Here is a 26,437-nt window from a genome sequence, read left to right as displayed (position 1 = left end):
TCAGATCTTCTGCCCATTTTTAAATCAGGTCATTTTTCTGCTTTGAGTCACATGAGTTCTTTACATATTTTGGTTATTGGTATCTTATCAGATATATGATTTATAAATATCTTCTCCCACTCAGTAGATTACCTGTTCATTTTGCTGATGGTTTCCTTTGCAGTGCAAAAACTTTTTAGACCAATGTAGTCCCACTTACTTATTTATTACTATTTTTTCCATGCTTAAAATATTTTTATTTTAAAATATTTTATGCAAACAGTTAAAAAAGGAACCCATCACACTATTCTGTTAAATCAACAGGCTGACCCATCTACATCAATTTTTAAAAACAAGTACAATGCAATTGAAGCTTCCATGTACTCTCCCTGATACCATTAGCAACTCCTGCCCTGGAAAGGCAAGGGGTAACTTTCACATATAATTCCAATACATGATTTTATACTCTTACTTCATGTAATTTGAAGCCATAGGAAATATATTACTGTGTAAAACACTGCTTACTATATGCCAACAATGCTTAAATGCCGCTACAACTTTAAGTACTTTACACGCATTATTAACTGCTCTCCTGCAAAAGATTTTTATTTTAAAAAGTTGTTCTAAAAACAACTACTTTATAAAATTTTGGGTCTGGACATTGCTGTGATTAATCAAACCCCTCTTTCCACTCACTGGACTGTTAAAGTATTACAATGCATGGATTTTGTTTTATCTATCTTTCAACCTCCTGCAGTGCCTATAAATGCCTGGCATTAAATGGGTATTCAAAAAAAATGTGTTAAAAGAAGTTTTGGCCTGCATGCATCACCATGGAACCATAGCTATATCCTGAAACTTGTAAGCACTGGCATGATACTCTCAGTGCCATCAGAATTTAAACATTTGGAAACACTCAAACATATAGTTCTGAAAAGTTCACTTCAAGACCATTTATCCAGCACATAAATGCACTAGGTACTGAGTTAGTTAATATAACACAAGTGGAGACAGCAAGAAAATAGCCTAAAGGTAAAAAAATAAATAAATAAATAAAATAAAAATAAAAATAAAAAATAAAAAATAAAAATCAAGGATTGTGTAGTTTAATACAAAACTCAAGAAAGAAAAAGGTTTAATGGAGAAGGAAGTGATCATAAATTTCAGACATGAACAAGATTTCAAGATGAATGAGATTACGATAAGGGTCTTACTTTAAGCAAGTTATTTCCAGGGATACTGGCAGGATGGACGCTTGTTGCAAAGGTTAAAGAATAAACCACATATTAAAAAATTTGACAATGGGAAGGGAGAAAAAATAGAGAAGCAGCTATAAAGGAAAATACAGGGAAAGATCTTTGTCCACTAAGTAAGAAAAGAACAGTTTATGTGTGATGTCAGAAAGAGTGACAGAAGAGAAATCATGAACACAGAGGAAATATTTATCAGTGAAAGAAGCATGAGTTCAAAAGGAAGGGGAATCAAGGTTTTACACTGTTTATCCACAAAGCAAATTTGATTGTGGAAGCACAAACTACAGTGAAGAAGTAACACGGTTTTTCAAAGTATGGTTTTTGATATTATTTTGTAACAGATTAATAGTTCCTACCTTCACCACTCTCCATGCCTTCTACAAAAATCCCCCCACATTGGGGAAGAATCCAGTACCGGCGTCTGTAACGATCCTGGCCAAACATCATCGAACGCAAAGAGTGAGAAGCGTCAAAGAGCTTCCTTCTGTACTGACTCTGTTGCTGTTAAAAAATGATGCATATAATTAAGCTATGGGTGTCAAGTGCTTTAAAAATTAATATAAAAGTGACTTTACACTTATTATGCCTTTACTAAGCAGATAAATTTCACTACTGGGAACAGACAGCAAAAGAGCTAAATATTCTATGCCTGACTTCAATTTCAGTAACACTTAATATAGTTAGTAATTATTTTGAAAGTAATTGGAATAGTCTTGTTACCATGGATTAAAAAGATGTTTTATTTTACCAGTTATCTTATAGTAAAGCAAATCTTAAGCTTGGTAGTAAACAATGTGATCAACTATTTTACTGGCCAGAACAAACTGGCTCAGTTCTATTGAGTATATAGTGTATAACAAATAACTCTCACAACATATGTAATTGACCGTATCTGTATTTGCTTATTTTTATACTCATACTGTAAACCTAAGCAACAAATTGCTAAATTTTGGGATAAATTTGGGATGAATCTAACATTGATATAATATACAGGTATCTCATAACATTAATCTCATAATACTAATACTTTTAAAAATACATCTTTTTTACAGAAGTCCATTTGAAACTTCACTAATACTACCGAAATTCAATTTTCAATTGAATTTTTAAAATCATAAGTATGTAAATATGTAATTTATAAATCCAGTGCAAATATAATCCACAAATATAGTAATGTAGAATAAAACATAAGATGCTGAAACTATTACCATGACATTTGACTGAATTTTAAAAACAATTACTTTCAAGAAATAAAACAATGCATTTATACTATTTTGTATTTAAATGAAGAGCTGAAGAATATAGGCCCTGGTTAAGTTTAGGCTTTTAATCTTGTTATTAAACTTTTAAGGTTTAATTGTGAGAATGTTTCTAGAGCTCCTCATTTTACTTATTTATAAAAAACTTATTTTTATGTTAGCAGCCAGAAAAACTAATCCCATACAAGGTGGATCTTTAAAACACTGCAAAAAAGATGTTAACTGTAATCTGAAAAGTGCTTACTTTACTCAGTTTTTCAATCTGTTTTTCTAGCTCTTCAACACTTGCTGCTTGGTCACCTTCATCCTATACATAACAAAATACATATCATTTACCTGTTTTTAAGATTTATTTAATCAATCAGTCAGCAAATATATAATGAAAGTCTTCTATATGCAAGGTACTATAATATGCATATGGAAATGAGTAAGATTCAGTTGTTGTTCTTTATAAATTAATAATCTGGTAGGGAGACAAATAAAACATTAACACTAAAAAATGAAAACCACCAAATAGTAGGGAGCTATAAGGCTCTCAAGACAGGTAGAGATTAAGAGTCATGGAGTTCAGGGGAGGGAGAGATTTATTCTAGTGGGAAACTATACTAAGAATCTATACTTAGAATCTATACTAAGAAGTTGTGTTTTTTTTATATGAAATTTATTGTCAAATTGGTTTCCATACAACATTCAGTGCTCATCCCAATAGGTGCCCTCCTCAATGCCCATCACCCACCTTCCCCTCCCTCCCAACCCCCATCAACCCTCAGTTTATTCTCAGTTTTTAATAAGTTTCTTATGCTTTGGCTCTCTCCCTCTCTAACTTTTTTGTTTGTTTGTTTCCTTCCCCTCCCCCATGGTCTTCTGTTAAGTTTCTCAGGATCCACATAAGAGTGAAAACATATGGTATCTGTCTTTCTTATTTCACTTAGCATAACACTCTCCAGTTTCATCCACGTTGCTACAAAAGGAATACAGGAGTGCTGATGCATAGGGGCACTTGTACCCCAATGTTTACAGCAGCACTTTCAACAATAGCCAGATTATGGAAAAAGCCTAAATGTCCATCAACTGATGAATGGATAAATTGTGGTTTATATACACAATGGAATACTACTTGGCAATGAGAAAGAATGAAGAAGTTGTGTTTTAATCAGCTACTGAAGAATGCTTAGGAATTGACTGATCAGAGAAAAAAGGGCAGGGCATTCCAGAAAAAGTCTGGCATATCATGACCTCAAAGGTCCATCAAGAGATAAGGTGGGAGATGAGGAAAGGATGAGTTTAGGGCTAACCTGTCAGAGCTGTAAATTCTTGTCAATGGACAATGATATCCCTCAAGGGCCATTAAATATCAGAACTATGTTTTATAAAGATTAATCTGATAACAGTTATGAGATAGCCTAGAGCAGGGAAAGGACTAGAACTGTTAAATCTCATTAGTAGATCCCTGCAATGATTCAAGAGGGAAGGAGAATGTGGGCCTTGCTAGGGTCAAGGAAATAGAAAAGGAGAAAAGCAAATGGATATAAGAGACATTACATAATTAATACTGCTAAGTCCTGACAAGTCATGGATAGGAGGCAGAGAAGGGTGAGGGAGATGAAGGAAGGAGTAAACTATGATGTTCAGGCTTTACATCTGGGGACTGCAAAAATCTTAGTACCATTAATCAAGTCATTTTTAGAGCAAAGAAGGCATGTTACATTTTGAACACATTGAGCTTTTAGAAGAAAAATAATCTCTACTATAATTTCATAAATGGGAAGTATATATGTGACTATGAATTTCTTTCATTCTAGAAAATAAATATAGGAAAACTTGCCCCAAATTATATGTTTGAGAGGAAAAGCATGAAATAATAGAAGGTATATGTGCTTCTTTGAATCTCAGCTGCACTACTTCATGTAGGCCAAGTACTTAACTCTTCAAAGACTATTCTGTAATCTGTAAATTGATGATAACATTATCTGTGATATGGGATTTTTGTGAGAACTAAACAAGAAACAGATCTGAAACAACTGGCATAGTTCCTGGCATCTAATAAATAAATACAGTTACTTTCCTTCTTTCTGAAAATTGTACTTTAATGAGAAGATGCAGATACATCTTAGGACAAAAAAAAAAACACTTTGATATTCACTTTCTATAATCATTTTTACAAAGGTACACCGTCACCAACCACTCATGAACAGATATTTCTAGACCAGTATGGTTATCTCCCCAATAGAAGGAAGTGAAAGGAAAATCACGTTAGTTTTACCATTACCCATCATTTATCCACCCCTTATCCAAATCAAGTGAACCAAATTATAGAAGCATTTAGGCATATTAATTGTGCTAATAGTAATAGGGTTTCTATTTGGGATTAAAAGAAACCTAAAATCCTTAAATCTTGACTCTCAGAGACATATTTACATATCTATATAATTCTAAATCAATCTTTTGACCAGAGGATAAATGTTTGATAATGTGCTTATGTAAAAATACAATTCAATCAATAGGTATTTGAAATAAGACATCGAAGTAGCTATCTGTCAGCCAAATTAACTAACTGCTATTTCTAAGACTCTTCCTATGATGAAAAGGGAGTAAACTGTCTACTGAAGTTTTACTTAAAGGAGCTTTTGGCTAATAGTCCTTATAATTTTAAGAGACACGAAGGAACTTGAAAGACCAGAGAGAAAGGCAATGACAAAATTAAGAACACAGAATCTATCCCTGCCATGGTTCTCCATGGTTTTTTATCCAAAGAGAGGGCCATTATTTGTCCCTGTATACTGAAGGTTAATTGTCCACATAACCTTACATCCTAAAATGTGACGTTAAAGTTCACAAAGGTTTCAACACAAATCTAAGTATTAGGGATATTCCATGTGTTGAAGGAATCAAGAGTGAGAAAAGGGAATCATAGCTGAGACAAAAGGCAGGATTTTCTATGACTTAGTCAAGGGCAGGATTTTCTCACTGAAAGAGGTCATGTGGGCCTCTGCAATTAATCCTCTAAGGAGTATAACTACTGACATGAACTATACTTTAAATAAGAGGCCACATATGTTTTTGGAGGAATAATGTGCCTATCAGTCAGATTCACTTAAATAGTTAAACTTTTATTAAATAGGAAATTGATAAGTGGCTGCCAGTTCTTCAATATAAAGAATAGCTCTCAAATCATTTAAAGGAAATGCTAATTTGGCTTCTTAGGTCCTAAAATATTTATTATTTTTAAAAGCTTTTAAACTGTTTTCTCACATGAATAACAAGATATACATTTTCCAGGGTTGTGATCAATGAAAACTTACTATCTAATTAACTCTATAATTCAACACTCATAAAAAAATAAAGTACTACTTTAAATAATACATCTGGTCTAAAAAACATTAATGATAATTTTTAAATAATTAATAATGATTTTTAAATCCCCCTTTAAAGAAAAAAGAAATGTATAGTTTGTTAATTTTCCATGTGAGAAAAGAAAGCTAGACAAAACAAATAATTTCTGTAAATAAACTCTAATTTAGTGGGATAACTACCCAGTAGAATACACTGAAATCCCACTAGAGAATTTTAAAATTTATGAGAGTTAACATTGTAAAGCAATTTATACCATTAAGTGCTGAAGAGTGATACTAATTCTATGAAAAGGTGATTAATATTGGTCAGAAAGGTTTAATTCCTGCTATGGACACAGCTCCACTTGGCAAATGAAGCAGATTGGTTATAAATGGTATCTTTTGTTTGAGTAATTACAATTCTGATATCCAAATTAAATACCCTTCACATTATTTGTCACAGCATGAAACATACGATCAAGTGGTTTCAAAACTACAACATTATAAAATAATTGATTTATGCAAGGAATCTCAATGCAGTCTCTTTTCTGGATTGGTACTCAAAGAAGTAAAGCTTATTCTAGTGATTTTTATCATTTTGGTTTAAATATAAGATGGAGAAGAATTTATGAAAACATTTTGCATGTATGCTGTTTTTACTTAAGGGAATTGTATAGCACATCATCTTGTTAATTCCTCCACATTATCCAGATGCAGTCAAAATTTTGATTCAGTAATTTATCATTGGTCTTGATTAGACATTATTTTCACACATTCCATCAATAAATTCATCCCTCTAATTTTTTTTTCTTTAATTCTCCAGCAGTACTTAGTTGATGCAGGAAAGGAAAATAGTTCTTTCTAGACTTTCTTAGCTAAATACTCCTGACATTGAGGGCAGAAGGAAAGGTTGACAGTAAATTCTTTTTTGAGTGCCATTCTGCAGCCTTATCAATATTTCTAGCATTCCTTACTGGTAAAAGGTAAACCTCAACCTGTATCTTCCTCTTATACATGTCCATTTCTGTGGCTTATGGTAGTTTCCCTTAAACACACACACACACACACACACACACACACACACACACACACACACACACACCTCTCTATGGCCTTGCCTTCTTTTCTGTAGGCAACTCTTCAAAGCTAGCCCATCCACCTTGACTGAATCCCCTCCAAAATCATTAGGGACCTTACACCATTAAATATTTTCTTCTCTTTATTCTTCAAACCCCCATCCCATTTTATTGACTCCTTCCCTTCAACCAAAAATTATCTCACGTCTTTCACATCTGAAAAATCCTTCGTCTTAGGAACTACCCTTTCTGCTAAGTCACAATGCTTAAAGCAGTCATATTCACTTTCTCACTGTCTAATTTTTCTCAGTCACAGCCTGGCTTCTGCTCCCATTCCTCTAATGAAACTGTGCTGGCTTTGGTTACCAATGGCATCTATGTTACCAAATCCAGAGAACACTCTCAGTCCTCATAGCACTAGATTCCTGCTGCCTTAACACTGTTTATCACTCCCTCCTTTTTGAAATGCTTAATTTTCTGGGCTTTTATTACTACATGACTAGAAAAGAGTTAACACTATGGGTCTGCCTGCTATCCTTTGAAAGGATGCTCACAAGTTTGGCCCTTGGTGTCTGGGAACTTGGATTTTAAAGGGTTTCCTTCATTCTGATAAGACTGGCTCACTAAACTGATATAACAATGTGGGTCATACTTTTCTTCTGTGAGTCTGGAATTTTGGCACATGCTATGCAGGGGGTGCCCATGTGACAGGCCTCGGTAAAAACACTGGGCATCAAGTCTCTAATGGGCTGCCCTAGTATATAACATATTTCTCATATGTCCCAACTTATTGCTGGAAGAATTAAGCCCATTCTGTGTCACTCCCCTAGGAAAAGACTTTTAGAAACTTGAGCCTGGTTTTCTCTGGATTTTGGCCCATATGGCCTTTTTTCTTTGCTGGTTGTGCTTTGTTCCTTTTGCTGTAAGAATTCATAGGCATAGCATGACTAGATTCTGAGTTCTGTGAGCTCTCCTACTGAATCACAGATTCTGGAGGTGGTCTTGGGGATCCTTGACCCCCTATAGAAGTCTTCTACCTCACTGACTATTCCTTCTTCAGCAAAAAGCCTTGTGAGATCTTAAATATTGACGTTCCCTGGGGTTCCAACCTCAGTCCACTACTCTTTTCACTAAATCAATCCTCCTGGGAAAACTTATCTACCTTATGACTTTAAATTATTGTTTAAATGCTAATAACTCCCAGATCTATATTTTAAAGACTAACTTCTTCAGGCTTCAGGTTTTTTAAGTTTATGTATTTGACAGAAAGAGAGAGAGAGAGAGAGAGAGAGAGAGAGAGAGGAGGAGGAAGAGGCAGAGAGAGGAGACGGAGAGAGAGAGAATCCCAAGCAGGCTCCTCATGACATGGGACTCAAACCCACAAACTGTGAGATCATGACCTGAGCTGAAATGAAGAGTCCGATGCTCAACTGTCTGAGCCATTCAGGTACCCCTGGGCTTCAGATTCTTAAATCCAACTGACTTCTCAAGTTCTGCATAGGCACCTCTAATTCAACGTATCTAAAATAAGCCTACCATCATTTCCTATCTTCAACTATCTGTACTTCCTCCCCTACTTCTCTATCATCTATTTACTCTGCTTCTCCTGATTTCTCTCAGTTAATGGCAACAATATCATGTAGTCTCCCAAGCCAGATAGTTGGGAATCAATCCTTCCCCTCTGTCAATCTACACAGCCCATCTTCAAATACTACTCATTCTTCCCACTGAGTATTTATTGAGTCCTTTCCTCCTTCTTCATCCCAACTACCATTGGTCTAGTTTCAGACCCCCTCACAATTCATCTAAACTATGGCAATATCTCCTGACTGATCTTCCCACCTCTGATCTTGCCCTACCCAGACCTATATCTATATTCCACTATATATAGTCACTTAAAACTCAAGTTTGACTATGCAACTGCTTCACTTATAACCCTTCAATGGTTCCTATCACCAAAAAAAGTATAAAAGCCTAGTTCACAGCTATTGGATAGGAGCCTGTCTAGTACCATTGAAGCACTTGTAATTCCCTTAAAGCAAAAAAGCATGTTGTGGTTTCAGGCTTCTGTGCCTGAATAGCTCATGCTGTTCTCTCTGCCTGGAACATTTCTACAGATTCTTCCCCAGGCAACATGGAGCCCACTTTGTAGCCTCAGCTAATGAGTCCACAAAGCCTTTGTGAGAATTTAGTCCTCCAAAGGTTAAATGCCCTTCCTTTGTACTGTATAGTACATTGTAAATACTGCTATCAAATCAGTGAACACTTAGCACATTACATTGGTTACTGCAAATCTTCCTCAATGAGAACATAAAATGAGAGGGGATTTTCAGTGTCTTAATCATCTTTGGTCAAAAGTGGCCAGAGCTAGGCACATAATAAACTGGTATTTAAGAAATATATCAATCTCACTAAACCTAACAACACTTTTAAGGCATGAAGAATTTTACAAATGTAAGATATGATGCTAATAGATAAAAGAGAATACCTGAAATTAAGAATCCGCCTAGTTCTCTGGAGAATGCTCAAGTCATTATATAAAAAGAAAAACCGCACTTCTTTTATTCAGTATAAGTGCCTTCTATGTGTAGGAACTGTATTCAATAGCGACCTGATTATCACAAAAAACTGTGTGAGGTGAATATTGTAACATACAGTTTTCAGAGGAAGAAACTGAGGCCGGTAATTGTCAAAATGGAGTTTGAACACAAATCCATTGGACTCCAAATTCTGTGTTATTGTTCCAATATGTTGTGCAATATTAGTTGAGTTTAAAATCAACCTAATTTGATTACCTCATCTTCACAGATATCAGTCTTCTTTCCTTTTTTGTCTTCTTTATCTTCTTCATCCTCATCATCTTCATCAGCTTGTTCATCACTATCATCGTCATCATCATCATCAAAATCACTGTCTCCTCCCTTCCTTCTTCGTTTGCGTCCTGGTGTGGGGGTGCCCAATGGATGCTGTTCTTCTCCAAGATCAATGCCACCTGACGTGTCTCTTTTGCCTGTTTTCTTAGCATGAATGATTCTGAGCCTTTAAATATGAAAAAAAATGATGATATGGAAGAAAAGCCTTCTCTCTGTACTTTTTAAAAAACATGAGTTTTAAATAAAAATACCATAAGGTATTTTTGCCAGTAAGGAATAAATCAATGACAGTGAAAATTAGAATTAAGGAAATTTAACAAATATGTTTCCTGAAATTATAGAATATATTAACTTTCAAGAATTATTCAGGATATCCCTTTAGAATTAGAACACATTTAAAAAAATAAAACTTAGAAGGCTGAAAAGATTAACTCTAGCAATGGCCAAGTGATAATTCCTGATCTAATACTATCAGACTGAATAAATTTCAATTCAAATTACTGCAAAGAAACTACCCTTTTAACATAGAAGTTGCATAATTTCCTGGCAGGAGGCTAATTAGGTTTTAATGCTAAATACATTTGGATATGTTAGACGCTCTGTAAAAGCAAACTTTAATTAGAAAGCAATTTTTAAAAAGAAGTAGTTCCAAACAGATTCTATTTATGACAAAAGCAACCGGATGGCAACAACAATCTTAGAAAATGTGATTGTTTGACTTCTTTGAAATAAAGATAAATGGACTGTCTTCTAAGTTTAAAGAATATGAGCTTAATGAATCTCATTATATCTCTTGTCCATTGTAAATTCTGACCCTGAGTTTCATTAATTTCACATCTCATCTTAATTAAGCTGTAACTTTTCTAATTCTTAGATGAAGTTAAAATTCTATCTTTGCAATTTCTATGTTTTACAGGGGAATTTGTACAAATGAAAAACAGTAAACTAATTTTAATAAAACAGGACTTACTTGCGAAGTTTACCTTCTACTACCCATTTATCTCTCCTCAAGTTTGACATATAATCAATGTTCTTGTCAATTTCACTGTCAATGCAAAAATTTATTAGAAGACATAAATTAATCAATTATGTGACACTTTGATAATTTGATTTGGTAATAAGCAAATTGATAGTTTTTCAGTTAGTAAAAATAATGATTGCCTATGAATAGCAAAAATAATTGAAAATTATATTAATATATTATCATAGCTTAGAGACATATAGGAAACTTAAGATGTCCAATAATGGTAGAAATGCATGGCTCCAAAATATTTTGATTGATCCTTTTCATACAAAGGTAAAAGACTAAAACTAACATATTTAAATCTGTAAATAACAAATAGCAAGAACAAGATGAACATGGATTCATTCACCAAATCTTGAAATACTAGAGTGGAGAACTTACTTTGACTCTTGAATGAGGTTAAGTACTTTGAAAAAAAGCACAAATAAATTGAAAAACTAAAATTATTAATATTGAATTAGCACATAATAAAATAAAAAGTAGCCAGGTAATTCTAGGAATGCCTTACTAAGGAAAATCAGGTAGTCATCTATGATTGAAAGATGTCAAAAAAAGAAAAATTCTGGATTCTTTCATTGGTGCTGGATTCTGGCACCACAGCAAAAATAAAAAAGCAAAACAAAACATTTTTACATTTCCATATATAATTAACAAAATTATTATATAAACAAAAGACTATATTTATAGTCTTTTAAATATAGTTTAAAATAAATATAGTTTATTATATAAACAAAGACTATATTCAGTATGATCCCAATTTTTTAATAGACTTCAAAGAAATACATGAAGATATTATTAGCAGTAATTATCTCTGAATGGTAAGATTAACTGTAATTGTTTTCTTTGTGTTACTCTGTAATTTCAAACTTTCTGTAAGAAAATTTGTATTACTTTGTGATTAGACAAACTCAAGACAGAAAAGAATCACCAACAGAAAAGTCTGGGTATATGCTTACCTCACCACACTCTTACTGCATGCCAGTTCATTGATCAGGAAAGCCAAGACTGAGGCTTTCTGTGCTGGAGTATGAGCCTGAAAAGCTTTGGTTTTCAGGCTTTCCGTAAGCTCAGTTTGTCCACAATGGGCTTCCATAAAAATCTGCAAGATCTCGGAAACATTGTCTCGGTTCACACCAACATTCAGCAAATGTTCTCCAAGAGCTGTTTTGGCCTATAAAAGTTTGGCATTTTTATCAGTATTGATCGTAGCCATTCATAACATAAAAACAGTAAGATATTAAAAAAATCAATATCACATGATATAGATATTACTGACAAGGACTTTATTCACATTCGATCAGTAGCGCTGTGGGGAGTAGGCTCCAGAGCACTAGTACTGTGGTGTCACGGGTTCTATTGCCTGCTATACTGAATGGATAGGGAAATGGAGGAGTAATTAACAGGCACATCTAGGAGCTTCTCACTGTACAACATATCAAATGTGTATCTTAGTTGAAATTAAGATAAATTTTAATGTACTGGGTATCCACTGAGCACTACAGAGTTTTCATGTGCTGGTCTGTAGATGCTTTGATTAGCCTGAGTTATTCACAGTGATTCAGAGAGAACACAGTATAGTTTTGGAAAGCACGCATAAGTTCTAATTGCTTTATGAATTATGAATCCTGTTTTGTTTAATATCACATGGGTATTTCCTTAAGTCAACTTGGTTTTTGCTGTCAGCTAGAGAAAAAGAGGAATTTGGGAATGATCTATATTCCTTAGGTTCTATGAATCAGATTTTTCTAGGTTTGTACCAATTTAACCTGAAGCAAATCTACATTTAACTCGGTGAGACATGTGGAAAAAAACTGGATCAGTCTATACAACCTTCTGCTAATATGCTAACACCAGCTAACAATTCACGGATAGTACAAATTTTAAAAAAATTTATATTTTGTTTTTTTTTACCTTGTATCCTGTAATTAGACCTGGATCACATACAGCAGCTGAGAGGAGCCTCACAAGCAAGTCTTGTACTTCACCCATGCTGTCCCCTATATTTAGCAATCCCTCTTGAAGAACACTCAGGTTTGGAACATCAATATTCACATCAAAGCCCAAAACTTTACCAAAGTTTCGTAAGAACTGCACCACCATGAGACAGTCTGAAAATGTACTTCCAGAGAGAACAAGTCCTGGAATACGAGGCAAATCTGGCAAAGGCTGAAAATAAAATAAAATAAATAATAAATAATTTAAAAGCCATGGTTTTATACCTTCTGAAGTAAAACAGGTTGCTATCTTTCTTTTTCCTGTATTATACCAGTGATTTTCCCTCTGGATTTTAAATCCCCTGGGGGCATTTCTACAACCCCATGGTATTAAGTATAGATAGGTTCTTGATTGCAAGTAACCAACAATAAATTTTGGTTGAACTCAACATGAACTTAGATGTCTGCAAAAGAGAACACTAACTTTAATTAACTTACATATTTATAAAACATAGTTTATATAGCTGGAACAAAAATTAGATAACATAAGGAACAATTTGGGGGTGCCTGGGTGGCTCAGTCGGTTAAGCAACTTACTCTTGATCATGGCTTGGGTCACGATCTCATGATTCATGGATCTGAGCCCCGCATCAGGCTCTGTGCTGAAAGCATTGAGCCTACCTGGGATTCTCTCTCTCTCTCTGACCCTCCCCCCACTTGCTCTCTTTCTCTCTCAGAACAAATAAAAATAAACTTAAAAAAAAAGAAACATTTAATTCAGAGACTTTTTTCTTGAACCTTATCATACACACACATTTCTGTAGGATTCTAAAAATGTATATGACAAAGCTAACAAAAGTAAGGCTTAAAATGAACATATATTTGATACAGTGCATATGGATTTAAATAAAAAGAAAGATGCAGAAAGATAAAGCTCATTTGATGTTAAAAAATATTTACTCACTATGAAGCTTATTAAATGTGTTAACTACTGTATATTCCCATTCTGGGCTTAGGAAATTTTCAACATCCAATGAGTAAACCTAGTATGTATACTTTCACTTTTATTTACAAGCATTTATGCTAAGTAAATAAATAGAATATTAATACAATTAAATCCTCACTAGAGTGTTAAAAGTTTGCTTTAAGCACTTTATTTTGTTTTTGTTTTTAGGTTTTTTTTTTAATATTTATTTATCTTTGAGAGAGGGACACAGTGCTAGTGGAGGACAGGCAGAGAGAGGGGGAGGCACAGAATCCAAAGCAGGCTCCAGGCTCTGAGCTGTCAGCACAGGGGCCAAACTCATGAACCGTGAGATCATGACCTGAGCCAAAGTCGGTCATTTAACTGACTGAGGCACCCAGGTGCCCCACTTTAAGCACTTGAGAAGAGAGCCTGCACAAATCAAGAGACAATCGTTATTTGTATATCAGATGACTATGGCATATAAGTAAATATAGATGCCACTGATCAAGTATAATAGTATTAAGATAATATTGTAGAGATGATATGCAGGATCGATACAATTCTCTAGAAATACCATCTTCTTAGCTATAGTCAAACAAAATGGATCTCTATTCATAAACATGTGAAATCCTGCCTGATACCAAGATTATTTTGCTCTTTCCACATGTTTACTTATATATGTTTACTTTATTATATATATATATGAATATATTTTAGCCACATTACATGTCTGTGAAGCATGATAGAGGAGAAAACACATATGAGGTATTTTGGCTGGATATACTTCCTGGCTTTCAGTGTAATAAACAGTATGAACTCTGGAATTGAACAAACTAGAGACTGAATCCAAGTTGCCATTTATTAGCAAGTTTGATCTTGGGCAAGTTCCTTAACCTCTTTGTGTCTCAGTTTTCCCATCTGTAAACGGGCATAATAAATACCAGTTCCACAGGACTATGGTGAGGATTAAATAGAGAATTTATTTAAAGCACTTAGCACACTGCCTGACATGTAGCAAACATACTCAAAAGTTAGCTATAATTACTAAAGCATTGAAGGAGATTATAGATTATAAACCTTAGTTTATGTAAATATCTATAGGGGCGTGGTGAGGAGTTAGAGATTTCTGTACCTAACTGCCTGGAAAGAATCAAATGACACATAGAAATCCTATCTACTTCTATAATTCATCTTTACGGATTTCTTCAGTATTTCTACTTAAATTTAAAAAGGTTTAGGGGTGCCTGGGTGACTCGGTGGGTTAAGTGTCCAATTCTTGGTTTGGGATCAGGTCATGATCTCGTGGTTTGTGAGTTCAAGCCCACCTCAGGGATTCTCTCTCTCCCTCTCTCTGCCCCTCCCTGGTGCATGCTCTCTTTCTCTCTCTCAAAATACATAAACCTACAAAAATAAAAATAAAAAGATTTACAGGGCTCCATTTACGTACTAAGAAGTACCATTATTAGCATAGGAGCTCTAGAGAGGTTTATTGGTGGCCATCCAGGAAACACAGATTGACCTAGACATGGAAATCTACGGCTCTGGTTAAAAACAAAAGGCTTTTATAACGGCAACTCTGGCAAAGGAATCAGGTGGGATACAGAAAAATTAAATTTATTAATGAAATGGTTACATAATAAATTACCTTTTGGTCTGCTAAGCACATGTCTTCATTAGGCTTCTTTAGTTCCTTTGCCATTTCTAATTCTAATCTTCGTTGCTCCAGTTTACGCTCTTTATTTAATCTTTTCTCATCACGTTTTTCTTGCTTCAACCGTTCTTTTTCCTTAAAAATAAAACCATGTCCAAAAGTCTCTTTAATCACTGGATGTGTCTGAAAAATCTCCAGTTAACATTTAAAAAGTTAACAAAGTGTTATTATTTCCACAAACAGAATTCCCCTAAGAGATTTAGGAATAGACTTTGAACTACATAGAAACAATGACTTATTTTGCTTTTTAGTGTTTTCACCCTTTGAATTTCAAATAGTCTTATGACTGTGTGTGTGTGTGTGTGTGTTTATATTATCGATATTAGTTTAACTCAGATTATTCCATTATTCAGAATTTATTCAATCCTTACCCAGGTTACAATAAGAGAATGAAATACTTATTAATAAGAGCAGATACATAAAATGCACATGGCTAAATAAACATAAAATACGGTTAGTTAGTATTAATACAAGTTTTTGTGTAGCTCTAGGAAGCAAGGGAGGATTTACAGCATGAAAGCAGAAGCAACATGCTTGAATTGCAAAAGCAGTTCCTTCAAAGTTCATTAGCTAGTCTTAAGATAGCACCTGTAACAAAATCAAAATATTATTTGCCACTATAAACAACACTTAAGGGAATGTAAAATGGATTCTGAAGGCAATTCCAAAAGCATTCAAAAAATATTTTCAGTAATGACAATAATATGGAAATAACTGTCCTGTCTCCCTGTTGTAGGAGATGACACTCTGCTGGAAGAAGAAGTCACGATATTTTCTTTAATAGTATTAGTGTCATTATTTTATTGCCATGCCTCAAATACAATTCTTATTTAGAGGAGAAATAACAGTAGAATCATCAGGCGGTTCTAACCTACTACCTCACACATTTGACACATTAATGATGGGTTTACTTTTGTAAAGCCGGTCATGTCTCTTTCTTCATTAAAAATCTTTCAATTTTGTTTTTAATTTTTAACAAAATAAAGTCCAACTCTTTACTTTTGAATTAAAACTCTTCTTTTTCAATCTTATCTCCCATTTTTGTAGTTTATGTGGATTTAGTCCAACTATTTGCTATTCCTGATGAACATCTTGTTTCCTTACCTCCTTATATTGGTGCGCTCCAATCAGCAAGGTCATTACTCCCACCTAGTGGATCTGAATCCTAGTTAAACACTACCACCTCTTCCCTATTATCAATTTATCTTAATTCTCATAGCCCAACCTATAATTTTAACATTGCACTTATTGCTTCTTATCTGATAGTAGCATTTTTGCCCATATTCTAGCTATCTCTGTTTCCATTATCATGGCTAAGACAGCACATTGAGTGCTATGCCACAAGGAATAGGGGTAGGTGGGGGACAGAGAGGACTGGAGAGGATATATTCCAGGCAGAGTAGAGAAAGCACAGTGTATCTGAAAAATTGCTAGTAGTTTCCAGGGTGGAGTGTAGGTTGCAGGTTGAACAGTTGCTGAGTATCATGATACAGAGCCAGAGGCTGGGTCATGAGAGCCTTTTTATATGATATGCTCACGTCACTGCTCATTTTTATACTGCCTCTAAATTTCTGGGTTACTGGTTCAAGCAGGCATTTGGAAGGAAAATGTTAAGGAAGCTACTCTGTGAGATTATTGACACCAAAAAAGCGCTACAACTAATCTTATTGATTATAACTGAAAGTTTCTAAGGGTCTAATGACATAAAACATACACAATTAACATGCAACATTCCCACAACGCAGTATAGATTTTTCAAATCAAATTATCATTGGTAGAACAATTTTTTCCCAGAGTTGGATTTTCAATTTATAAACACATGAAATGTTGCTCTAAGAATTTTTCCAGGGAAGGGAAAACTTTTTGGTCACTCAACAGAATAATGAATTACAACCACCAACAGAAAAAACAAATGTCTCATAGATTTCAAAGTGGCTGGTGTAAAATTTTCTACTATATAGGACTAACCCAGAATTCTAATCATTAAGAATCTTAATGATGTTCATAACAGTAATTACAAAACTAAAAATTGAGACTAAAATTCACTAAAAACTGTTGAAAATGGTCACCATTTCTTTTCAAAAAGAAAGGGCATGTGTGACACTAATGCTCTCTTTGTTGTGCCAACTTCACATTGGTGGCAATATGGGGGTATGTAACACTTCAATGATACATCAACAATGAGTTAGAGCGCATTTCGTGTCATGAGGTAAATATGCCTGACATTCTTGAATACCAGTTTTAGCTAGTGATAGGCAGTATTTTTTCCAGTTAAAAGCATGGCTATAATATGGAATAGAGAGTAAAATGACATCAATTTTTAAGATAAAACAGAGCTTTCCAAGAAATCTTAGAAATTTGTAGGACCTTTATTACTTAAAGACAGGTATCCATTCTTATCTTGAAGTATTAGGGATACTTCTCAGGAAACATGAAGTTTCTAAATGCAATGAATTTGGTGAATTTACTCACTAATTTATTTAATGAACCTTAACGAACTGTATAAGACTAATATAAATCCTGTGGTTCAGATACAAGATAACTTTCAAAGAACTAGAGCTTCTGGGTCCCCTCAACAATCAACTAATATTTAAAATGGTTTATAAAGACAGTCACGATCTAGTCCCACACAAGTTTTGGTCTCCTATGTCATGATTCCCAGTTCATTTCCCATGCTCTGGTTACATTGTGTGATACACCTGTGTTGAGAAGATAATGTAACCAGATTGAGGTATTGTTTGGAGGAGGAGGAGGAGGAGGAGGAGGAGGAGGAGGAGGAGGAGGAGGAGGAGGAGAAAGGACAAGGAGGAGGACAGGGAGGAAGGGGAGAAGTAAAGAGAAGAGGAGGAGAAGGAGAAGAAGGAGAAAAACAAAGCCAAGGTAGGTGCATACATATGGTGAAAACTAACTCCCTCTTTGCACCTTCCTCCTCTCTGCCCCACAGGTCATTTTGAGTTACAACACTGTACCTTTGTATACGCCATCTCCTCTGCCTGGAATATAGAACTTCTCTTCCTTAACACAGAAATAAAGCCTGTTTTTTATTCTCCTCATAACTACTCCAGGCATTTTAATATTTCTCTTTTGGGGGGCTCCCATATAACTTAGCATTTATTGCACTGTGTGACAATTACTTGTCTAAAGTTCATCTTTTCCACTTTAGTGTAAGCTTCTAGAGGTCAGAGGAACCAACTTATTCACCTATTTCTTTATGGACCTATTCAGTTCCCAGGAGTACAATCTGCCAGACACTTCAAGGAAGTTTTTAATGATTTTATCTTTCTCCCTATCAAGCCTGTATGAGTTCAACTTTCCTCTCCCACTGGTCTCAATATTGTTCTTATTTCCATCTACAATAGTTGTCATATGTCTTTAACAGAAATATTCAGTGTGCCTTAGCAAATAAAAATTATTTAAACATTGATTAATTTGCTGAATGATTAATTCCACAAATGCCATATAAATAATGATGTTAACATTTGTACTAGTCATTAAACATATTCGATAGCCAATTTTTTCCTCTACTTTTTATATTTCATTCTGTAGACAAACATAATTGATGTCTTCTATTTTCAATTATACACAAAAGCAGATTTTAATACAAATTAATAATATTCTACTTATATTTGCAAATTTCAAAATATCTAAGACATATTTCCCACATCTACTCCAAAATTATTAATTTCTTAATTATTTTAATTGCATACATTATGATTGGATGTGCTTGCAAATACACCTTCCCCATATCAAAATTAAATAGATTTCTTATTATCTGATACTTTTTTCCAGAAACTAAAGTTTAAAGCGGGTGTGCTATTTTAGGCCAAATTTAAAGATGTTTAAACTTGTGTAGTATTCTCTCTTCTAGAACTGATATACTGTTTGAAAGAGCAATATTTACCAACTTTTCACCTAAGCCTTTTCATGATATAATATTATGTTTTGTTGCTATGTCAAATACTAGGATTTCACAATGGAACTTTCTGATTTTGCAAGGACATTTCACAACAAACCATTTGACCTAACAGAGAAGACTTAATACACCTATCACAATATGAAAGGAATGGTAAAACGTATTTTACATTTTGGTTAGACTTTAGGGAAATAACTTAGATTGCCTACAAATGACTAAAAAATATAGCTCCTGACTATATTTTAGATTGACTGTCAATGATGATAAACATTAGTATGGTTTCTCTTAATTTTTTTTGGCCTTCATCCTCCTACCCCCTGTAGTTTTCTAGATGTAGAAATTCTTTTTTTTTTTTTTCTTTTAATGTCTATTTATTTTTGAGAGAGAGACAGAGTGTGAGCAGGGGAGGGGCAGAGAGAGAGGGAGACACAGAATCTGAAGCAGGCTCCAGGCACAGAACTCGATGAGGGGCTTGAACTCACAAGCTGTGAGATCTTGACCTGAGCCGAAGTCAGATGCTTAACTGACTAGCCAGGTGCCCCTAGACGTAGAAATTCTTGAAGTAAATGAATTCTTGGAATATAAATAATGTATAATAAAATATTAATTTGTTCATCTTATAGTAACAGAATTTTCTGTATCAAAATATTACTGATATCTTAGTTAAGAAGTCCTTTAAATTTCATTTCAAAGTTCAAACACCTTTTCATAGCAAACGCATTAAATTTCGATTATCCTAAATAGCCCAAAATACATAGGGTGAAAATTTCAAAATCAGTTTTTTACTCACATAAAAAGATTACTTTCTGGACTCTCAAGGCATAAATGACAGTATTTACAGAAATCTGTAGCACAATAAATGTATGAAATAAATTTATTCTATTTTAGTATTATAGAAGTTTAAAAACCAAACAATGGATGTGGTAGAATGACCTGCTATTGTAAACTTTTACAACTTATCAGATTGCAAAATAGGACATTTTTAAGAGACCATGTTGCAAAGATGCCTATGTTTTTTGCATTTTACGATGCTACTGGGTCTCGTAGGTGTTTGTTCGGGGCATAATTGGGAGAATACATTTCTTTTGACAGCAACTTGCACTTAAGTTTCAAAGATATAAATATAATTTAAGAGACACAGGTTTACCTCAGGGTGCAGGAAGAATACAAGTATAAATAAGAATAATACAAGCCATTTATAGAAGACAGATATAAAGATTAAAAAGAATATTGTTTTATGGTAACATGGAATGTGAGTAGAACAATCAGGGTAATTTTTTTTTAAAGGGGACTAATTTACATTTAAAATATTATGAAACTTATGTTTAAGCAAATGAAAAACTTATGAATCATGTGACTGAAGAGACTCTTACATTTTATACTTTAATAGTAATTTTACTTTATATGTGTAATATAATGATATTTAAAAAGAATAAAACCTCCCAGTTATTGTATTTTCTCAAAATCCACCACAGTATTACATAAAAGTCTATACTTACTTTAGATTATGTATCTATTGTATAGAATAGTTTCTGTTATACCAATGTCCCCTAAGTTAAAATCAAAATTGTTAATAATTCTTGAGTCAGATAATCAGATTTCAATATATCTAAAGTTGATAATAATTTCTCAAAAATTAAATTCGTTATATGACATTTAGTATTTTATTGTGCAGTTAACATAAAATCATTTCACATTTGTTTTTAGACTAATTAACTTTAAAATTAAAGTGCATTATAAGTACATTGTATAAGTATAATATACACTTATACCATATATTTACAATGTCTTCAACTGAAAAATGGGTTTGCTTAAACAAACCCACCTGCATATACAATTCTACTTTTTATTTTCATTTTTCACTAACTCATGATTAATATAAATATAGGATTATAAAAGAGTCTCATGACTTGAATCATGGGTGGGGAGGGGGTAGGGAGGGGTTATACATTGTTTTCTGCTTTTAAATTGTTTATTAGGTAACTTCTGAAACCTGAACTACTCTATTTTATGGTTTTGTTTCTTAAAGTGCTGACACAGTCATTTTGTGATAGCTATATGTTTAACAACCTTTTGTAGTTTATTGATTTTTGGAGGGAGACATACAAAAGACACTAATAATTACTACGGTTGATTATTCAGTTAATATGAGTAAATTATTTATAAATTTGTGACTGGTATAATGTGAAGTTTTAATAAATGAAACAGGAGATTTTGAGCTACTTTGTCACATTGCTTAAATCAACCTCTTTCTGGTACTTAGTAATAATGAAAGCAGATGGGTCTCATATGATACTTGAATTATACTAAGAAATAAGCCTTTTTTCATTCATGAGACTATTCTTTCTTACATTTTCTTATAAAAATATTTATAAACTATGATGATATGCTCATGACCCTTTAAAATTAATAAGAGAGCAATAACAAGTAAGATAATTTACAGAAGTCTGAATATTCTTACTAATTGCAGATGTATATAAAGGAAAATCTATAGAAATTGGGATTACTTTAGTAAAAATTTATTGAGTTAATACTAAATCTAAAAGTAAGATCATTGTAGTGTACACAGAGAAACATAAAAGTGATGTTTGTGTTACCTTCTTACTTTGATGGATATAGGGAATTTCTTGGAATAATTTCAGATGTTATAGATTTTTAAATAACAAGGTGAAATTCATTTTTTTAACCTCAAGTCTTTAAACATTAATCATAGGATTTGCAATTTTGTTTATCCTCTATATTTTTATTTCTTCACAATAATTAAATGTTAAATGTAATAATTAAATGTTAGAATCAAGGGTTACATATTGGCCAGTTCAGAATTTTTTTTTAATATTTCCTTAAATTTTATTTATTTATTTATTTATTTATTTATTTATTTATTTATATTTTTATTTTAGAGAGACAGATTACAAGCAGGGGAGAGGGGCAGAGAGAGAGAGAGAGAGAGAGAGCGAGAGAGAGAGACAGAGAGATACAGTCTTAAGCAGGCTCCTTGCTTGCACAAAGCCCAAGGCAGGCTCGATCCCATGACCCTGGGATTGTGACCTGAGCTAAAATCAAGAGTTGGACGCTCACCTGATAGAGCCATCAAGATGCCCTCCAGTTGAGAATTTTTAGTTGGCCCTGACTAGGTATCATATGACTTTAACGTTGTAAAAAGTTTGTTCTTTTAATAGTTAAAAATGGAAAAAAATATATAGGTAATAGGAGACAGAATATGAAGCCAAGATATGACCATTATTGGCATTAAAGTTACATCTTTTGCATGTTAAGTAATAATAAGGAAATGGACAAGTGCCTATAGGAATATTTTGTTAATATTCACTGAGGTGGCAAGTTCTTGTAAAGATGTGACGAAGATTTGGATTGCCAGTAAAAACATATGCCTAGTTAATGCTTAACTGTTAACACTGTAAAGTTTTATCTCTCTGATATGCTAAAAAAAATCATTAATATTTATTTTGTTTTTCCTGCAGTATCTAATCTAATGCTGTCCACAAAATAATAGTTTAAGAAATTAAAAAAAATATTTAGTTGATCGCAGATCTATAGGTATCATTCAGTAGAGGAACAAATCAGAATAAGTGGTAAAATTATCTAGTTTTGTTCACAAGTCTATAGTTATCAGAGGATAACAACATTTTTAAAAAATTTTTCTAATGTTTATTTATTTTTGAGAGAGAGAGAGACAGAGACAGAGCATGAGAGGTGGAGGGGCAGAGAGAGGAGACAGAATCTGAAGCAGGCTCCAGGTTCTGAGCTGTCAGCACAGAGCCTGATGTGGGGCTCAAACTCAGAGTGCAAGATCATGACCTGAGCCAAAGTCAGAGGCTTAACTGAGTGAGCCATCCAGGTGCCCCAGGATAACAACATTTTAGGAGCTCAGTTTTACCTATGGGATTCTCTCATATATTCCAATAAAGGACTATTTGTGATATATGTTATTCTATTGCTATTTTAAATAATGGTTCTTTGGATGTTTAGCTTTAAGAAGGAAAATCACCTAGAGTAAAATAAAAGATTTTACTGTTATTACATAAAGAGAATTATATTGACAGAAAACATAATAATGTATTCATTCTTTAATGATTTTTTTATCATCAATCTGTTTTTTTTAACTGCTACTTTCATTTTTATTTCATTCATTCATTCATTCATTCAACTATAATTTTCTAAGCTCCAAACATATACAAATATATACAGTGGCAGACAAGACAGACAAGATTCCTGTCCTCACAGATCTTACCCTCCTGGGAGGAAACAGACCATAAACAAGTGCAAAATAAGTAAGATGATGGAACGGAGGTCCAGAAAGGGGGTATAAAAAAGGCAACATTAGGTGTTCTAGGAAGGCCTCTTTGACAAGTTAACATTTGATCTATAACTAAACAGCAAATAAGGAGGGCCTGGGTGGCTCAGTCAGTTGAGCGTCCGACTTCGGCTCAGGTCATGAGAACTTAGGCTCAGGTCATGATCTCACAGTTCGTGGGTTCGAGCCCCACATCAGGCTCTGTGCTGACTGCTTGCTCAGAGCCTGGGGCCTGCTTCAGATTCTGTGTCTCCTTCTCTCTCTGCCCCTCCCCCACTCATGCTTTGTCTCACTCTGTTTCTCAAAAATAAATAAATGTAAATTAAAAATAAATAAATAAATAAATAAACAAACAAACAAACAGCAAATAAGAACCACTCGAATATTTGGTGCAAGAACAGCAATGTTTTGTAAAAACCCTTTGTCTAGAATAAAAAACAAAAATGATTGAAATACAGTACTTAAGAGACAAACTGTATGAGGTAAAGTTGGAATGAGAGGTCAGAACATGTGGGACTGCTTTGTCATGGTGAGGAATTTGGACTTTATTACAATGGCAATGAGAAGCCACTGGAGAGTGTTAAGATGTAACCTGGTTTCCTTTCTGAAAAGATCACTCTGGCTGCTCTGTAGAGAATACATTAGAGAGTACTGAGGAAACCAAGAATGAAAACAAGGGAAGGCAGGTTTCTTGCATTATTGTGCTTTATATTAGTACTTTATATTTATAAAGTAATATATATTATTCTTGGTATATTATTCTTGGCATGTTGCCTCTCTATATTAGAAATCTATAATGATAGTTTAAGCCAGAGCTGAGGACAAAATACTGAAATACAGGCCTCTCAACTTCTAGATCAAACAGTGTCATTTTAATTAATTGTCATTTATTAAATGCTTATCTCACTCGATAATCTTATAATCCTAGGAGGTAGGTATCATTATCTCACTTTTAAAGAATAGCCTCAAGAGGTAAAGCAAGTTGGTTCAGAGTTGGCATGGGAAATCTGAGTCTCTCATACTCCAAAGCCCTGGATACAGTGGCCATACCTCTATTTAACTACTTTAATATACAATGCATTCCTTTGTAATATATATTTTAACCTTTAACTGATTTCTATTATGTTCTAAATAAGCTCATCTTGACTTATTTCAATACTTTTCTTATTCTGAATTGTCTGTTAAACGTCTATTTTAAGGAAAGTGCTTGGGGGCACCTGGCTGGTTCAGTCAGAGGAGCATGTGACTCTTGATCCTGGGGTCATGAGTTCGAGCCCCACCATGGTTGTAGAGATTACTTAAATAAATAAACCTTTAAAAAAATAAGGAAAGTTTAGGTCCAATTTTACACATAGAAGAGTAAAGAATAATTCTGAAAGCAGAAGTCCACGGTTGATCTGACTAGGGTTTGCGTCAGGACTTGTTTAGGCATGCTGTAATATTAATTTTGTGAAACTCTAGTTACAGTATTAAATAACTACTTTTATCCAAACGAATGCCGGTCACTACATTAAAAAAAGATAATTAAAATCTCAGCCGAGGAAATGAACACATACATCGGAATCCTGCCTACGTTCTTTCACGTTCTAACAGTTATTATTTAACATTTGGTTTGCTTATGAAAGCCATTAAATCGCGACAAACCTATGTCCTGAGAAACTCACATTTAGAAAGACCATTACTTTAGGAAAAAATAGGTTCTATTCTTAGATAATATTTTTCTAGAAACATGAACTTACTTCTGCTTTTTTACGAGCTTCCATAGCTTTCATAAGCATCATATGTTGTCGTCTTCTCTCTCGTTCCTATTAGGCCAGATAAAATTAGGAAAATAACTCTAGTTAATGGTTTGATTTTGAAATGGAAAAACAAAACAAAACAAAACAAAACTCAGTATAGCATGTTTAGCATTTATAGACAAGTCACAGTAAATACTAAATATAAGACAAGAATGGCCAGTCTGTGCATGTTTTAGTTCAGGTTTAGAAAGCAAATACAAGAACAATCAAAAGCAAAAAGGTAAAGCAATGAACATGGAGACAGTGTAAACAGAAGCATACAAGATTTACTTATGGTCAGTTGTGATGCTCCTTCAAAAGCTGGCAGAACAAAAAGCATAATGGTTGGCTGGAACAGGTCAGTTACCTTACATCTGCTATTAGAAAAGCCACAAATATGTACTAGAGGCCAATTAAACTAAGGTTGTATTGTTTTTAAATTTTTAGATCAGGCAGAAATTTATAATCACATTCACTTCATGGTTTTAGAATTAGTTATTTTTATTTCAAGTACGCTATCATTTTGTAAATTCAATAAGCCACCGACAAATTAGAAAGAGTTTTTTAAAGCTTTTATACCAATTTAGTTAAACTAGTCGTGGTTCATATACAAGCACCAATGAAATGGGGTATTCCTGGTTACTGATGTCTGCCACCTGATGCGCTAGGTAAGACCATAAAAGCTGCACCATGGGCTAATAAATGGAATCTAAAAGGCACAGTATGAAAACAAGGTAAGCACTAGTTTTGTTTGATAATCTCATTTTATTTTAAAATAAAAAATCAGATAGTTATATATCTAATCATTTCTTTTTGTTTAAAAGTATTTGGTCCCCCCAAAGGGATGTTTCTAAAATTATTTCTAAAATTTGTCTATCAAACCAGAATATATTTCATATTCTCTCATCAACCTAACTCAAAATTCCCATTGTATTCAATGGCAGTTTTGCATCTAGAATTGATGGGAGAATATGGGTCATTATCACATCTAATTGTATAATGATCCAACTTTCATTGTGACATCAG

The 26,437-nt window shown here is 33.7% G+C and overlaps 1 protein-coding gene across 20 annotated transcripts in view; it reads right to left on the bottom strand.

Annotated features, from left to right (window-relative positions):
• Window positions 1-26,437, bottom strand: part of BAZ2B (bromodomain adjacent to zinc finger domain 2B) — a 321,736-nt gene that overhangs the window by 35,992 nt on the left and 259,307 nt on the right. For all 20 annotated transcript variants that reach the window (XM_058694256.1, XM_058694274.1, XM_058694265.1 and 17 more), the window contains 8 exons: window positions 25,373-25,438; window positions 15,343-15,483; window positions 12,708-12,962; window positions 11,753-11,967; window positions 10,743-10,817; window positions 9,695-9,938; window positions 2,736-2,798; window positions 1,589-1,733 (listed from right to left, as the gene is read on the bottom strand). In XM_058694256.1, the coding sequence (XP_058550239.1) occupies window positions 1,589-1,733; window positions 2,736-2,798; window positions 9,695-9,938; window positions 10,743-10,817; window positions 11,753-11,967; window positions 12,708-12,962; window positions 15,343-15,483; window positions 25,373-25,438 (1,204 nt within the window). The remainder of the gene's footprint in view (window positions 1-1,588; window positions 1,734-2,735; window positions 2,799-9,694; window positions 9,939-10,742; window positions 10,818-11,752; window positions 11,968-12,707; window positions 12,963-15,342; window positions 15,484-25,372; window positions 25,439-26,437) is intronic.

Source organism: Neofelis nebulosa, chromosome 2, assembly GCF_028018385.1.
Source record: "Neofelis nebulosa isolate mNeoNeb1 chromosome 2, mNeoNeb1.pri, whole genome shotgun sequence".
NCBI lineage: Eukaryota > Metazoa > Chordata > Mammalia > Carnivora > Felidae > Neofelis > Neofelis nebulosa.
Note: the sequence above shows the minus strand (reverse complement) of the source record. Positions and strands in the feature narration are given on the sequence as shown.